This window comes from Acinonyx jubatus, chromosome A2 (genome assembly GCF_027475565.1).
Source record: "Acinonyx jubatus isolate Ajub_Pintada_27869175 chromosome A2, VMU_Ajub_asm_v1.0, whole genome shotgun sequence".
Taxonomy (NCBI): Eukaryota; Metazoa; Chordata; class Mammalia; order Carnivora; family Felidae; genus Acinonyx; species Acinonyx jubatus.
The window spans coordinates 84,884,420-84,901,450 of record NC_069383.1 but is presented as its reverse complement, the minus strand read 5'-3'; the positions used below and the strand labels follow the sequence as shown (position 1 = coordinate 84,901,450).

The following is a 17,031-nucleotide window of genomic DNA, read 5'->3' as shown; positions in this document are numbered from 1 at the left end:
CATTTTGATCTTGATAATTCAAGTGCTATTCTTTGGGGCCAAATTGAAGTCAAGGTATTATTCGATGAGAGCAAGAAGTCAATTAGGAGGGAAAATATGAGGCTGCTATTCCCAGCAATGAAGCTATGTAGAAGGAATGAGTGCACACAGAGACCTCCCTCTTCAGGAACAAAGTCCAGGTCTCACCCAGAAATAACTAGAGCACTCTTTGTCTGGCAATAAAGAAGCTGAGATTTCACACTGAAATTATCGTCACTGCTTATGAGGAGAAACAGGAGACAAGAAAATGGAACACAGAGCGAAAATCAGACCTAGAGAGAATGGATGGCTATGATTAGAAATACAATTAAGCTTTAAGGATGCCTGGAGCACATGAAGCCACTTAAATATTGCATCCTGTCCTCAGGTTTCTGCAAGTGCTATACAAACCTGAGTTACCCTGGTTGTTCTTGCTCTGCACTCCTTGTTCGCCTATCAAATCTCTCTCTCCTACACATCACATCCTACACAGCTCAGAGAAGTAGAAAAATGCTCTCCACAAAGGTTGAGTGCGAGATCCCTAAAATGCTGAATCAGTTTGAGGGCACGAAGAGGTTCAAATAATGCATCGTTTTTAGTTTAATAGCAAAGTGAGCTGGCCTTGACTTGAAGTGACATTCCTGAAACTACTCATGATTTCAATTTTCCCCCCAGTGCTGTAGATAAAATTACTACTGTAGTTCATAACCATGAGCTCTAAAGTGATTATCTTATTACTTTATAATCACACTCAGAGCATTTTACAATTAGGGCAGTTTTAACTTTCAAATAATCCTTTTAAGAAAAGATGCTCCCCATTTGTAAAGGGAATATCTAATTTTAGAAGGTTGATTTAAAATAGACCCAGAAATTTGCCCCTCCAATGGAAAGATAAACCCTACTACTGTGTTTGGGAACAAGATCATAAAATTAAGCCTCCTCAGAGTGAAAAAGAAAAAAAAAAAAGATAAAGATCTGAGTGGATACACACATCACAGTCTCTGTGAACCCACACAAAAATAAGCAGGGGATAGGCGGCGTTGGGGTGGTTTCAGAGTGGGCTATTATTCACAGGAAAACAGCGAGATTCACTACGGAGGACATAATTCTTTTGACAGTGACAGGACCTCATTCACAAAACCAGGACTGATGGTGCAGGCACAGTCAGCGTGCCAAGCGGCACAGGACCTGGATGCGGGTCCCTAATGGTGAACTGAGATCATTGCTGAGGACACTCGGTGATCACATAAGGGACACTCTGTTTGCTCTCTGGGAGATGCAGTTCATTTGCACTAATTGCGGGCTTGGGGGCCTGGAGAAGGCGGCTCTGTGTACACATACTGTATTCCCTTTGTTGGTGAAGGTAGCTCTCACGGGCCCTGTTCCTCCTGGCATTGTGTGTGTGTGTGTGTATTAACAGAGAGATTTAGCTGCCTTTAAAATATATGTGCATTTCTAATTCTTTGCACTAGACTTACTAATAGCTGGTGAGGGGAAGCTACAATATAATGGTGAATTACTTTCCGGAAAAGTTTAGCATATAATTCATGAAATAAAAGAAATCCAAGAAAGCTTAACCCAATTACTATGGTTTATAGGATTTTCTTTTCTTCAGAAAAGTTCAATCTTAGACAAAACTATGTACTTTTTATCCACCTATTTTATTTTATTTTACTTTAATTCCAGTACAGTTAACATACAGTGTTATATCAGTTTCGGGTGTAAAATATAACGATTCAACATCCACCTATCTATTTTTGGTATTTTCACAGAGAAAATGAAAAATTCTTATATCTAAGAATATACATTTAAAATATACTTCTACAGGGGCGCCTGGGTGGCGCAGTCGGTTAAGCGTCCGGCTTTAGCTCAGGTCACGATCTCGCGGTCCGTGAGTTCGAGCCCCACGTTGGGCTCTGGGCTGATGGCTCAGAGCCTGGAGCCTGTTTCCGGTTCTGTGTCTCCCTCTTTCTCTGCCCCTCCCCCGTTCATGCTCTGTCTCTCTCTGTCCCAAAAATAAATAAACGTTGAAAAAAATTAAAAAAAAATTAAATATACTTCTACATAATTTTCTTTAGTTATCAAATAGCTTTTGAGGGAGTGGAAGATCAAGAATGTCCTGTCATTTGGGGCACCTGGTCGGTTAAGCAACCGCCTCAGGCGGTTAAGCAGCCAACTTATGGTTTCAGCTCAGGTCACGATCTACCAGTTTGTTTGATGGAGCCTTGAGTGGGGCTCTGTGCTGACAGCACGGAACCTGCCTGGGATTCTCTCTCTACCTCTCTCTCTGCCCCTCCCCCACTCATGCTTTTTCTCTCTCTCTCTCTCTCAAAAATATATTAAAATAAAGAATGTCAAATCTTTCAAACTTAGAAGGAACACATGTTGAAGACCCTCAGCAGTGTAAAATGAGCATGAAATAAAGCCAATCATGTTGATGCAGTAAAGCTTTGACATTCTGTTAGAGGTTTGGTTGACTAAAGAATAAAGATTTATGAGATCTTGAGATATTTTAAGATATATACTAATCACTGACACAGCTAAACAAAAAGTAAAATTGTCCTCGTCCTGGCAGTGCTTATAATGTATGTGGGGATGCCAGACATACACATTATGAAAAGTGACCTATAAATACCAGGCTAATCAGTAGCTTCCAAATGAGTGAAGGCTGTAAATAGTACTTCAATAATTCAGAGAGAGACAGACTCAATTTTTCATCCTGGGAGTCAACAAGTGATTTCTTAGGAATATCAAAAATTTTAGTATATTTTGACCAAAAGAATAGGAGGTTACAATGTGGAGAAGGCCTTCTCAAACACGTGGATGTGTTTTATGAGTGTGGGATGTGGATCAGAGAAGAGGTAGAGGAGGAGTAGGGACCAAAGCTAACAGAGATGTTTCAGTAAAATGTGGATTGTCCAGGGAGTCTGGGGCAGTAGAAACGGAAGCTCATCCAAGTTTTGGGAAGGATAGTTACGTGATCAAGTGCTGGTTCAAGAATCTTTCATTGATGGAGGAATAATAGGCAATCTGATAGGGATGGAGCCTGGAGGAATGTAGATCAGTTAGGGGACTGTCGTCCACAAATGAGGTGACACAGCAGTAATCTAGGATGGTGATACTTGGAAACAAGAGATTAAAACTACAGGTCCAGGATCTTTTATACCCAATAATATAGAACAAGCCTGGGGGAAAGAAGCATCAAAAAACCCAGAGCTATCTGGGTGAAAAGAAGAATTTGAAAAATCAAGCAAAGGCCTTTCTGAGTTGATCAGCTTGTCTCTTTTATGGGAGAAGAATTTAGGTAGAATGTTGTATTTAAGTTGCCATAGAAATTCCTAGCATGGGGAGTCCAGGGGGCAAGAGTTAGAACTACAGCTCTGGAACACACCAGAAAAGTGAAGGCTGCAGGTAAATCTACAGTATTTGAAGCCATGCAGCTGGATGTCAACTCTAACATGATAAAGATGTCTAAATATAGATGAGGTTAATGTCAAGAAAGGTTTCCTGGGGATATGAATTTTAAATATCAGTTTAAAGACAGATTCTCTAAGATGATGTAAAGATATATCATCCTTGCAAGCATTAGATCTAACACCACAGCCACAAATTCAATAAAGGACAAATATAACAGAATACAATGTAATGAAATACACTGAGCTGAAAGACTGTGATTCAACTTGATGGAGGTCAGGAGTCATTTTGTCCTCAGCATGGTTAACAGCCCAGAGAAATGTGGTTGGAGAGAGGATGAGTTCAGGTGTTCCTGGGTCCAGATCTCAACTCTGTTACAAAGTTAACTGTTACCTTAGTTAAGCACCTTTTAGCCAAATTTCAGCATATTCTTTGTTAAGTATGCTATGATTATGAGATAAGAGATAAAATACGTACACTATGTCTAGCCCATGTCATGAATTCATTAAAGGAGGGTTGCCACTATTTACTTTATTTCATTTTTATTTTTGTAACTTTTAGTAGTAACATGCATAGAACTACATTTCTAAGGATAGAACTATATTGATTCCTACCACCAAACTGACATATGTCAGAAGAGAAACATTTCTGATCTGAGACACTGAAAGATCATTCTATGGCTTTTCTAGGTGATATGGGCTACATCCATCTGTTTGATGTAATTTTGAGCAAAACGGGAACCTAGCATAAGGTAGTTCACATAAAATATATGAATATTTATTGATAATGTTAGTAGAGCTCCATGTAGAAATTATATATTTAAAGGTGGTCACCAACTTTACATGAATATGGTCTGAAAATACAAGGAATATATCATTCTAAGTATAAGTTCAAAGGAGAAAAAAGTGAAGAAAATGAGTAACAGAAGTAAATTGAGGACTCCTCTAAAATCTATTAGTATTTACATAGAGAAAATAATTCATTTTGGTAAAGTGTATAAGGATTTAAAATTGGTAGGTTTTATGTTTAAATACATACAGAATATTATAAGAAATAGGATTTTTCTTTATATCCACAGAGCTGAATAACCCCAGTTGTAGATGACTTCAAGAAATGAAAGAAATTAGAAACTTTTGGTAGGTAGAAACTCAGAATGCCACTTTTAAAGAGGTACAAGTAAAATAGTGGTCCTGCATCTACACATTGCTGAGTAACATATTTATGCCTCTATTTGGTGCTATAAGATTCAAGATAGCATAGCTGCTAAGATCATGGGTTCTTTATATACATATATATATATATATATATATATAATTTATATTTGTATATAAATATATCTTATATTTATATATATTTCCTATATATAAACTCCAGTTACTGGGCAAATTGCCTAACTGTGGTGTACCTCGGTGTCTTAATTTGTAAAATAGTACCCAATCTGTAAAATCTATTAGGACAATTAAATGAACTAGTACATAGAATGAGGTTAGGGAGCTCCCAGCACATGGCAAGCATCCAAAAGAAGCTAAATTTTACATTACTTATTATCAGTATTTTTGTAATGGAACAGAATTGCCTCAGTAAGCTTTTCTTATGCTCCAAATGTGCCTCATCAATGACACTATTTATGCTCTGAATTGACATCTGATATTAATTAGTATTATAAGCTCTAAGTCGAAATAGGGCAGTGTTAACTAAACTTTAAGCAACAATTTTCTCGGTATTGTTGAAGTTCTTTATATCTGGTGAATGTGTATGGAAAGAAAACAAAGGCAGGATAAAAAGCCTGTGCTGGAAAAAATGTGATGAGGTTCAAAAGGTGAAAAGCTGCACATATGTATATGAGAGGGAGGCAAAGTGAATCCTAAAATTTCTATTGGAGAAACATAAAAGAAAACAAGGTTTTCTAATAAGGGATGACAGAGCAATTCTCTGGTTTGGGGCTGTTTCCTCCATCTTTGAAAACTGGGCAAAGAGCTGCCTAATTTATATGTCTCTTCTCCCACAATGGGAAAGAAAAAGACAGTATAAGAGCCACTTGCTCAGCCAGGCTTACAGAACCACTGTAAGCATCTGTAAACATCTGTGACATCTACTGACTCTCCAGAAATCCTAGAGTTGGCCTGGGCAATTTTTTCCTATTGTCCTCAGGCTAGGAGGTCCAAGGACAGACCAGTTAGAACTGGTTAAGAAGTGTTCAAACTAACCCATTTTCTTTGTGTCTTTAAACACTGACTAGCCAGAAAAACAAAACAAAAAACAAATCCTCATGTTTAGGGTATAAATGGAAGGGAATGGTGCTTTCTAGATTCACTATGACCCCCAATTAATTTCTAGTTTACAAATCTGTGGGTCAAGAATGCTTCATTTGATTTACCCTATACAGAGTAGAAATGAATTAGAAACAAATGATTCAGGCCCAACCAAGGACAGATATTTTATATTTTTAGTTATCAGGTGTTAACCATTAAGAAACTGTAACTGCACTTTGATCCCCAATTTCTGCTTCTTTTGTGATTATTGCTTCCACTTGGCTAAATCATTTTGTTTCTCATATCAAATATCAACTAAGGAAACTATGTACTATTAATTTAAATCGATTACATCATGAGAAGTAAATATTTTGACAAAGATATTTCAGAATTAAAAAAGAAAAAATCTAATTGCTTGAAAATTATCTGATCATTTCATAGTAAAAAGGTTACATTATGTATCAATAGTGATTTTTAGCATTTGTATCCAGAAATCAGTTATTGGTAGGATCAGAGCATGTTTTTCACCATTATATTAATGGAGGAGGTTGTTCTCCTCTGAGTAACCAAGATGAAACCACTTTTTACGGTTTTACGCCTTGATTAGCACAGATTAGATTTTGGTTTCCTTATGTTCAAGAAAGAACATTTTTACAGGTATTATGAACAAGGAAGGTAAAAAAACAAGCTTATGAAACTTTGATAAAAATAATTGAGCATGGAAATTCAAATACTATGTCACTATAGAAACAGTACAGTGATAATTAAAAATACAGACATCAAAGTACCTTAGTTGTAGGTCATATATTATGAATAATATGTATGCAAGGTGCACGGGTTAACATTTTTTCAAGAGCTTTAACAGAGCTCTTAGATTTTCAATGCCTACTCATATGCTGTTATTAAAAAATAAATAACTAAGCTTAGAGGCTACAAGAATGCCATACTTTTGGTAACATTTAATTAGGAATAATATAATGAAAAAATTCATTTTTAGAAATAAACTATTTAGCACTCTATTAGTAATAAGCACAAGAAAATAGCAAAGCCATACCTTGCACAAACACACTTTATATCTGCCTGACATTCTTTATATATATGATATGATAGATCATATATGAAAGAGATAACAAGTTTTCCTTGTTCAAGGGCAGGTGTCTTCACAAAGTCAATGTATAAAGATGCTTTCTCCACATTGTCAGATTAGATAGTAAGGGTAGAGGGAAAACTGTATGGACACACTATAGCTGTGGTCATTTTGAGGACCGTATTCATTGAAGTTGTTAACTAAATCATATGACACGACCTCACACAGTTTACAGAACTGTGAGTATAGCAAGATTTCTAAGGATAGATTTTTATCTAACATTAGTTAACAAAGAAAGACCCCAGAACTTTCCACAATCATATTCATGACTTGTAACATTTTCTAAGATGTAGAAACCATTCATGATATTGCCATTAATACTGTGTAAGTGAAACAAAGACTGAGGAACTTGAATGAATTGCTTGATAAGTCAAAATTAAAACAATAAAATGGATACAAGAATTATGTCCTTTCCATTTGATACCATAATCTTCTCTCTGAAGATAACTATAATCATAGGTATACATGTACATACATATAAATGACTAACCTGGTGTTACTACTCCATTTCCATTGACCACAGGCCTCTCTTCCTCTTCCTCCTCAGGAGGCTCTATACTTGCTTTCTCCATGTTGCTCACTGATTTATTCCTCTTCCGTTTTCCTTCAGCACTTGGAGTGGCTCCCGGAAGTATCTGGTCTGTCACATTTAATAATAATGGTGCTGGTTCTGCTGGAGGCTTCGGCGTGCCGTAGTAATTGTCTGCAAATGATACCAAAACATGGATTTAAATATTCTCCTACTGTATGCATAATTCATAAGGATTGGAAATTGTATTGATAAATATGCATCCTGTTTCTTACATACATATGTATTTTACATGCATATGATTTTTTTATACTTTCACATTTTTATATATACCTTTATTTATTGCTTCTATTGAATTGGGCTTTAATGTTTAAATAAGGGTACAGATTTGTCTTCATTCTCACCTTTTGCCAAACCAAAATATAGTCATATGTATTCGTCTCATGTGGCTCATAGCAATTTCTAAATTATTTTTAAAATTTGATAACCGTTTTTAAAATAATGTCTGAATAAGGGTGCAGGTGACTTTTTTTCAAGTAAATCTCACAACATTCTGGAAAGCAAAGCACATTGTGCTTTTCTCCAGCTTTCAGAGGGCTCTGGCTGTTGTCCTTGATGCATACAGCAGCCTGCCCAGAGTGGTATCTCCATGCCAGTTTAATGGTTCACAGGGCTGCTGACAGTGGGCCTGCTGCCCTAATCATTCTTCAGATTACTACAGACCTTTTTCCCATAGCTCCATGATTGGAGTGATGGAATATTTGTTTCTCCCATCAGTCTGTCAGACTTCTCAAAGAAGGAGACTAATTGTTATTTCTCTCTGTAATAACAGCCTGACACATAGTAGGCATAGAATAAATATTTACTAAGTGAGTACCTTTATATATTTAAGGCAAATTATTTATAGTCTAAAATTTTGATTGGTAAAGAACATAATGGTGTTTTATAAAACCAGTGTTATACTTTTAGCATCATCTTCGAAACCCGCATTGGTGTTTTCAGTTAATTGAATAATTTATGCACATATTTGCTACTCATTCATTAAAATCTTTATTTAGTACTGACTCTGCACCCAAACACTCCAATATATGTTTGAGAGAAAACGATGAATATAAAACAATCCTTGTCTTCCAGATGCTCAACAGTGTAGTGCGGAAGATAGGTGCATTTGACATCAAGCAGATAAGTATTATAACAGGAAATAGAACTAAGTACTGCAACCAAGGAGGCACAGAGGAAGAAGCACATCTCACTATCTGCACAGGCCACTGAAGGCAACTGGGAAAACAGTGTTTTGCAAAAGAAACAAACTTTAACTAGAAGTCATGGGTTCTAGACTTGGCTTTTCTATATAACTACAATTCAAGGAAGTTACTTAACCTCACTAAGGCTCAATTTCTTCATCTATACATTGGAAACAGCACACTTGTTATACCTAAATTCTGGGTTGCAAATAACCAAAAACCAATTCTAGTTAGACTGAACATGACAGGGATGTGCTGAGAAGATATGGGATGATTAGTTGAAGGAAGAGGCTGAAAAATCTTGGGAAAAATGAGCAAAAGCAAAGGAATTCCGTCAAAACACCAAAGTTGCCTCTGCTGGTCCCCAACTCTGAAAGCCCACAGCTCCATTGCCATGGGCACTGCCCTTGGCTGCCACTCCCTCAGCTAGAATGAATCCCAATCTCTGCTCAGGAGCTCTGATTCGCTCATTTCCAGGAAAACTCTCAGGCTGGGTTGTCTCATTGGCTAAGCCTCAGCCAGAGGGTGAGCTGACAGATTAGGGCAGGAGAATGGCTGTTCTCCTTTGATTTGGGGAGAGGGAGCTAGAGTCCCACCTTCCACCCGTCTCATCGCAGGGCCCTCTCCAGGAAGGAATGGTCTTGGAGTGTTGGGTCAGCAGGAATGACCAATGTCTACTACACTTGCCCTCATCACTGGGTTGCTGTGAAGAAGAAGGATGTATGAAGAAGTGCTTCATAGGCTGTAAAATCGCAATAGTCTTAATGGCAGTGTAAACGTCCTGCTGGCACTAAGTGAATATTCCAAAGGCTAGCTGGAACACTAATGCTGTTGCTCATTTTCATGGATATTCACAGTTGTAAGAGAAATACAAGGGGAAAAAACATCATCATGTAAAGTGGTTCTTATACATGTAAAACTTTTATACAGACGTCTGAAAAGTGGATGATAGACATTTTGCTAAAGGTTACTTTCTAATTTAATTTAGAGCATTTCAAATGAATCAGACCTTTGAATGTTCTTGCTGAATTCTGAGCAAACAAAAACTGCTAGTTACTTCTTAGCAGTCTATTAATTATTATTATATTTCAGCATCCCTAAGGGCTTGCACCATTCTCAGTACACTGCTATGCCTTCTATGGAATCTCAATACTTAACTGCTTATCTAATAAACATAAAGTGAAACTAATAAGTCACCCTACATGTCCCAATAAATAACATACTTTTAAGTAGTATTCTGAGACTTTAATGCTTTCAAATATATACAGTATTAAGAAAAATGGATCACGTTTCAGTGTTATTTTTCTTCCAACTTGTCTCTTATGGTTTAAATCTCCCTGAGGTAGAAACATAACCTTTTATTAATTAGAAATAAATTCATTGCTCAGGCTAAAAATAAATATTAAATAACAGATTCTGTTGAATTTATATTGCTAAGTAATTACACCTATTGGCATGTGATGTGATTATAAATTATGCAGTAATATTCTATTTCTACAATTTGATTTATGAAAATAAGACTACAGATTAAATTTTAGATGTAAAACTGTATGAATCATTAGTTAAAATGTTAAGATTATCTTCATTAGCAATAATAATAACAATTTAGAAGAGGCACAGAAATAACCCATATAGTTACTACACTTGAGACATATAATTTACAGAGAATATGCTATTATACCAAATCCAATGCATAGAACAAGGCAACCAGAAATACCTAAACTAAGTTGAAGAATTAGTCAGGTAGTCAGGTAGCTAAGTCATTGGAACTCTGATAGAAGTCTATAGAAATCCATATACTAAGGGAAAATTGTGCCTGTTAGGTAAAATATCAACATGTTTTCAGAAGAAAATAAAAACCAAAACTGTTTTTAAATACAATTTGGAAAGTGTCCTGTTAAGAATGAAATGCCTCTATGGTACAGTGCCAACGTTTAGAGGATCTAAAATATCAAAATACAGTAACACTATGGTGTAACGTTTAATGGCACTGATCATGCAGAAATACACCTGTCTTTGAATCCTTGTGTCCCCTAAACTGGTTACTTCTTTACATCCTTAATTTTTTTTAGTTAAACCAGGAACATAGGGCTGTAAGATGACTATAGTCACAACAGCAACTACAATAACAATTATTAACATCACCACCACCACCATGTAATTTACTGAGCTGGATACTGTAATGGACATTTAACCTATGCACTCTTGGATCAAATGAGGACTAGAATACCTCTTACTCCATAGTGCTGTTTAAGGATTAATGATAATGAAGGAATGTATAATGTGACTGGATCAGAACAGATCTCCATATATGGTGGCTACTTTGGTTATTTATCACAAAACAGTATGAAATCATTCTGTCTCTACACTTAAAAGAAAATGGGAGGCCCCAGAAATTAATCTATTTACCAATATTATACATGAAGCCAGTGGAAAACCTGTATCTGTTTGTCTTAGGACCTCATCTCTTCAAAATACTACATTGCCTCTCAAGAGGGGGTGGGGGGAAAAGTGTGATGAAATTTGCATTTCTGCCCTGAACTGACAGCAAGAGAAATTCATTCAAACCCACAACCAATACGCACAAATGTATCACTTTCAAAAGGGAAAGGTGATAATTGCTACTAAATAATAAAGCTGGAGCAGTTTAGGTGATTTTTTTTCTCTCCTTGCTTCCAAAAATGTGCATATGTGTGTATGCACGTGTGCATGCATACGTGTGTTTTGCGGGGATGAGGTGGGATATTATAGGCTTTTCTAGTACGCTTTTTACTGAATACATCTTGTAAAGAATGACATGTTTATTAGCAGTTTCATGTAAATTTAATATAAAGTTGTATTTTTTAATTGAATATGATGACAAAATCAAATGATATGTAAAATTGCTCACTTAGTTCTATTATAATGACGATCATCTATACATTACATAGTTTTTTTTTTTTAATTTTTTTTCCCAACGTTTATTTATTTTTGGGACAGAGAGAGACAGAGCATGAACGGGGGAGGGGCAGAGAGAGAGTGAGACACAGAATCGGAAACAGGCTCCAGGCTCTGAGCCATCAGCCCAGAGCCCAACGCGGGGCTCGAACTCACGGACCGCGAGATCGTGACCTGGCTGAAGTCGGAGGCTTAACCGACTGCGCCACCCAGGCACCCCTACATAGTCTTAATTTAATCAATGCCTGGGGTAAAAAAGACAATTTTTTGAGGAATTTGATTTATTCCTCAGCTTTTTAAGTACTTAAAATAATGATTTTCCCCATAAAGTTATAGTTATAAAAGAGTGAAACAGGGTTGATGCACCTATTTATTGGGTTTTTTTTGAGATTTTATTTTTTTATTTTTAATATAATTTATTGTCAAATTGGTTTCCATACAACACCCAGTGCTCATCCCAACAAGTGCCCTCCTCAATGCCCGTCACCCACCTTCCCCTCTTCCCCACTCCCCATCAACCCTGTTTTTTCTCAGTATTTAAGAGTCTCTTATGATTTGACCCCCTCTCTCTCTCTGTACCCTTTTTTTCCCCTTCCCCTCCCCCACGGTCTTCTGTTAAGTTTCTCAAGATGCACATGAGTGAAAACATATGGTATTTGTCTTTCTCTGACTGACTTATTTCACTTAGCATAATGCCCTCCAATTCCATCCATGTTGCTGTAAATGGCCAGATTTCATTCTTTCTCATCACCAAGTAGTATTCCATTGTATATATAAACCATATCTTCTTTATCCATTCATCAGTTTATGGACCTTTAGGCTCTTTCCATGATTTGGCTATTGTTGAAAATGCTGCTATAAACATTGGGGTACATGTGCCCCTATGAATGCACCTATTTCTGATATAATAAACACAAAAAGCTTTCTAGAAATCTGAATAAAAAGAATAGTCTATAAAATATCAATAATTGCTTTTATAATGAAAAAATAAATAAATGCCCACTTACAATGGAAGCTTTACTAATTTCTTGTGAAAGAAGAGGGACTAAAACAGATTACATCGTTATGAACTAAACTTGCCTAGAGACTCCTTTGAAAATTACACACCTTATTAAAATTATTATTTAAGAAAGAGAGAGAGCACGACTGTGGGAAAGGGGCAGAACAAGAGAGAGAGAGAGAGAGAGAGAGAGAGAATCCTAGGCAGGCTCCACGCTCAGCATGGAACCCTATGTGGGGCTTGACTCCACAACTCTGGGATCATGACCCAAGCCAAAATCAAGAGTTGGCTGTTCAACCTACTGAGCCATTCAAATGCCCCCCATTACCCACTTTTATGCAGACCCATTCCTAAGTCTTCTAAAAGAGACAAAAATAGCTTTCTAAATAACTTTTCATGTAGTTCACTTGAAGACTATCATGGAATTATCTCTCTTCTTATTAGACCAAATAATCTTTTCAAAACATCTTAATGTTTTAAAAATGTTTTTGTCTTTTTTCTGACCTTTCCCAGGTGTTTGTTTATTTGTCTTTCCACACTGATTTTAATGGTGAAGTCAAGGAGTCAAAAGAAATAGGAGACTACTTCAATGAATTATAAACTATTCTCTTTTCTGTACCCTAGTCTTTATTGAAAAAGAATAGACACCAAAATAGTATTTTCTAAGATGTACCATATCCTTTATGCCTTTAAGTTCTGACACTATGATAAAAAGTAGGCATTATACTAAATGCCTACTATACTATACTAATACTAATACTAATACTAATACTAATACTAATACTATACTATATTATACTATACTAATACTAATACTATACTAATTTTATGTATGAGGAAATGTAATAGTCCAAACTGAAATACTTTGAAATACTTTTACTTATTTCCAACATGTTTTCCCTTTAAATAAGATCAATTTTCATGATGAAAACATGTGATTTATTATGTAGTGCATTTGGCTTTTTAAGTAGTATTTTCAGATGCTAACTCTGTCGTTTCAGTCCATTGGGTGTATAATGATAGCATGTGTAGAGTTTACATCAAATGGTCATAGTTCATTCTATATGGCACCCAAGTGGAGCTGGATTTTAGAAAGATAATATTCTTGTCTTCAAGATACCTCACAGATTAAAGTCTTGACCCTCATTTCCCCCCAATATTCTCAGTGCTTTTATTCCCATTTTGGTAACCAGAAAGAATCAATTTCAGATAATGGTTTAGTAGAGAAGAGATGACTGCCTATGGGTCTCTGGGGCATGTACACAACACAGCCCATCACTGAGATCCCCAGAGAGCCTGAGAATCTGTCCTTGTGTTGGAAACAATGTGTGACAAAATTTAAGGGGTTGGACATCTCATCATTGTGTCTTACAGTTTTATAAATAGAGCAAATAGTTTGATACTTGGCCTCCTTAATGGCACTTGAAAACTCTGACTCTTGACGTTAAACAGAAATAAGAAATTCAGAGTTCCAGATCTACTTGCAACTAATCATGTTAGAAAACCTGCAAGATCATAAGTAAACAATTATTTTTATCCACATCAGAGGTTTAGATTTTTATTAATAGAAACAAATCATAAAAGGATTCTAAATTCAAATTTTAAGATATGCTCAACTTACTACCCAAGGGATATTAATAAGTTAAAATTAGTATCAAAAACCATCATAACTTGTCAGCAAGAATCACATAACTTGCCACATAACTTGTGGCAAGAATCACAGTCATATGGCTAGAGTTAGTATTTTAGAAATTATGTAAATACAAAACAAAGTTAGTAAATGCAATATAGACAATATTCTATTTTTCTAAAATTGCACTTCCTACCAGAAAACAAGACTCAGAATCTTGCTTTAGAATACTTTTTGCCAACTGGTTTTTGAAGTTATTTTTGTAAGCAGTTCTGATACTTAAATTTAGTCTCCCATAAAAAGGTATCATTTCCTCATCATGTCATCTGTAGTTAGTCGCCTCGAACCAAGATGCAAAAACTCTGGCCCCAATAGAAAATGTCTTTTTCCCTTGTGGAGGAAAGTATTAAGCTCACATATGCCAGAGATATGACAACACCCAAAATGACATTTTGTCACTATACCTGCACTGAACAGTAATTGTTGAATTTTTTTGAAAATTCAATGTTAAATGTGACTTTCAAAATGTGCATAGTGGTGGGGTGCTTGGGTGGCTCAGTCGGTTAGGCATCCGACTTCAGCCGAGGTCACGATCTCACAGTTCGTGAGTTCAAGCCCCACGTCGGGCTCTGTGCTGACAGCTCAGAACCTGAAGCCTGCTTCAGATTCTGTGTCTCCCTCTATCTCTGCCCCTCTCCTGCTGCACTCTGTCTCTCTGTCTCCCCAAAATAAATAAATATTAAGAAAAATTCAAAATGTGCATAGTGGTGCAAACAATGTGAAAGTTTCTGTGTTTTCATATGCCAAATTGAACTGTTTTGCAACAAAGTCTACCTAAGAATTTCAGGTTTATTTTAAATTACATAAACATTGGTTTTTACATTACTATCCCTAATGACAAACACTGAATTTTTACTGTCTTCAATTGTCCATCAGTGCTTTTCAGAAATCATAAATCATGTCAATGATTTAATCTAACATTTTCTGAAATGTGTTTGCAAGTTTTCAATAGGTTCCTTCTGGTCATTCTGACCAAATTTTCATATATTCATGTTAGCTAGTGTGGACAGGCACAAGGCAAATCTTTGCTAAATGTAGCTGTCCACAGACTGGGTAGGATAGGTGGTTCACTTATTTAAAGGGAGTCAGTAACCCCTCTCTTTAGTGACTCCTCCCTTGAGGCATTATTCGAAAGAGTTCAGAACATTTCTCTCCTGTGCCAAATAGCATAAACAAACAGAAATTATTCAAGGAAATCTTTAAGAGAACAGAAGGAAGTTACACACAATTATTCAATATCAAATATACATCTATCTCCAAAGTAAAGCATTTGAACATTTATAATTCTAGCAACACCAAAAAATGCACACGCCCTATTCACAAGCATATCATATTTAAAAAATATTAAATCCCTTAGAGTAGCACTGCCTAGTAAAAATGTAATGTGAGCCACAAATACAAGCTACACATGCAATTTAAATTTTTCTACTTATCCATGCTTCATTAAAAAAGGAAAAAAGAAAGATGAAAGTTATTGTAATAATATATTTTGCTTTGTCCAATATATCAAAAATATTATCATTTCAGTATATGATCAATATAAAGAGTTATGGATGTAATAATTTACTTTCTTTCTTACTACGTCTTCAAAACCCAGTGTATAATTTACACTTACAGCACCTCTTGCTTTGGACAAATCCCATTTCAAGTGCTGATTAGCCATATCTGAATAGTGGCTACTAGACTGGACAGCATAGCCTTAGACAATCCATTTTATCAAATAACATTTTAGGTTACCATATTATCACCTGAGTCATTTTTCTCATATGTCATAAAGTGAAAACTGAATAAACACCAAAAACATAATAACAATTTCAGGTGACATTGGGTCAATGATATTTCTCTTGTTCAATTGCTTTGCTACACATGTGGATGGAGTACATGTAAAATACTATTAATCACCAAACAGATGTACATTTCCTAGCAGAGCTCTTTCACCCTGCTTCTCAATCATCAATTTATCTTGTCCTACCTTGAAAAATCCACATTTGGCTTTATTACCAAGTTAAAGGTTAAAAGGAAAAAAGAATAAATGTTTCATGTGAATAATGTAAATGTGAACTTGCAGGAGGATCCTTCTTATGTTCAAATTCTCTTTACAATCAGTCTCAACTCATAAAGGAATTGTCTACTCATGGTAATGATATAAAAATGGATACATTATTCATATTTGTTGTCCTCTCTCTTGTTATCTTTTTAGTAGCACACTCTCATTTTGAGGATCCATAGCTCTTATTACCCAGTGCCTCACTTTGCTTTCATTTAGGCTCCTACTTTCATACCTCATGCTTATAAAAATTCCAATTTTCTTTTTCCTGTATACAGTAGATGTGTCCCATTTCCAGTTTCTCTTGGGTCTTGCTAAGTGACTGGGTTTTAACACTCTAATAGACTAATTTTAAAATATTATTATTATTATTTTTATTTTTGAGAGAGAGAGAGAGTGAGAGAGAGAGGGAGCACATGAGCAGGGGAGGGGCAGAGACAAAGGGAGACTGAGGACCCAAAGCAGGTTCTACACTTTCAGTGAAGAGTCCAGTGTGGGGCTTGAACCCACCAGCCATGAAATCATGGCTGAGCGAGCTGAAGTCAGATGTTTAACTGAGCCAGCCAGGTGCCCCCACTCTAATAAACTATTTTAAACTAAGATGCTGGTAACTAAAACTGCTTTACTACATCCCATATAATACTTACATTTTACCAGTATTTAAAACTCTAATCTAAAAGGTTAATCATGAAATTTGGGCTATAACTGGTCAATTCAGTGGTGGAACATATTTTCATAAGTGCCTTACATGCT

The 17,031-nt window shown here is 36.0% G+C and overlaps 1 protein-coding gene across 14 annotated transcripts in view; it reads right to left on the bottom strand.

The window, feature by feature from the left end:
- Positions 1–17,031, bottom strand: part of MAGI2 (membrane associated guanylate kinase, WW and PDZ domain containing 2) — a 1,320,050-nt gene that overhangs the window by 482,193 nt on the left and 820,826 nt on the right. For all 14 annotated transcript variants that reach the window (XM_053218549.1, XM_053218550.1, XM_053218551.1 and 11 more), the window contains one exon: positions 7,322–7,534. In XM_053218549.1, coding sequence (XP_053074524.1) covers positions 7,322–7,534 — 213 coding nt within the window. The remainder of the gene's footprint in view (positions 1–7,321; positions 7,535–17,031) is intronic.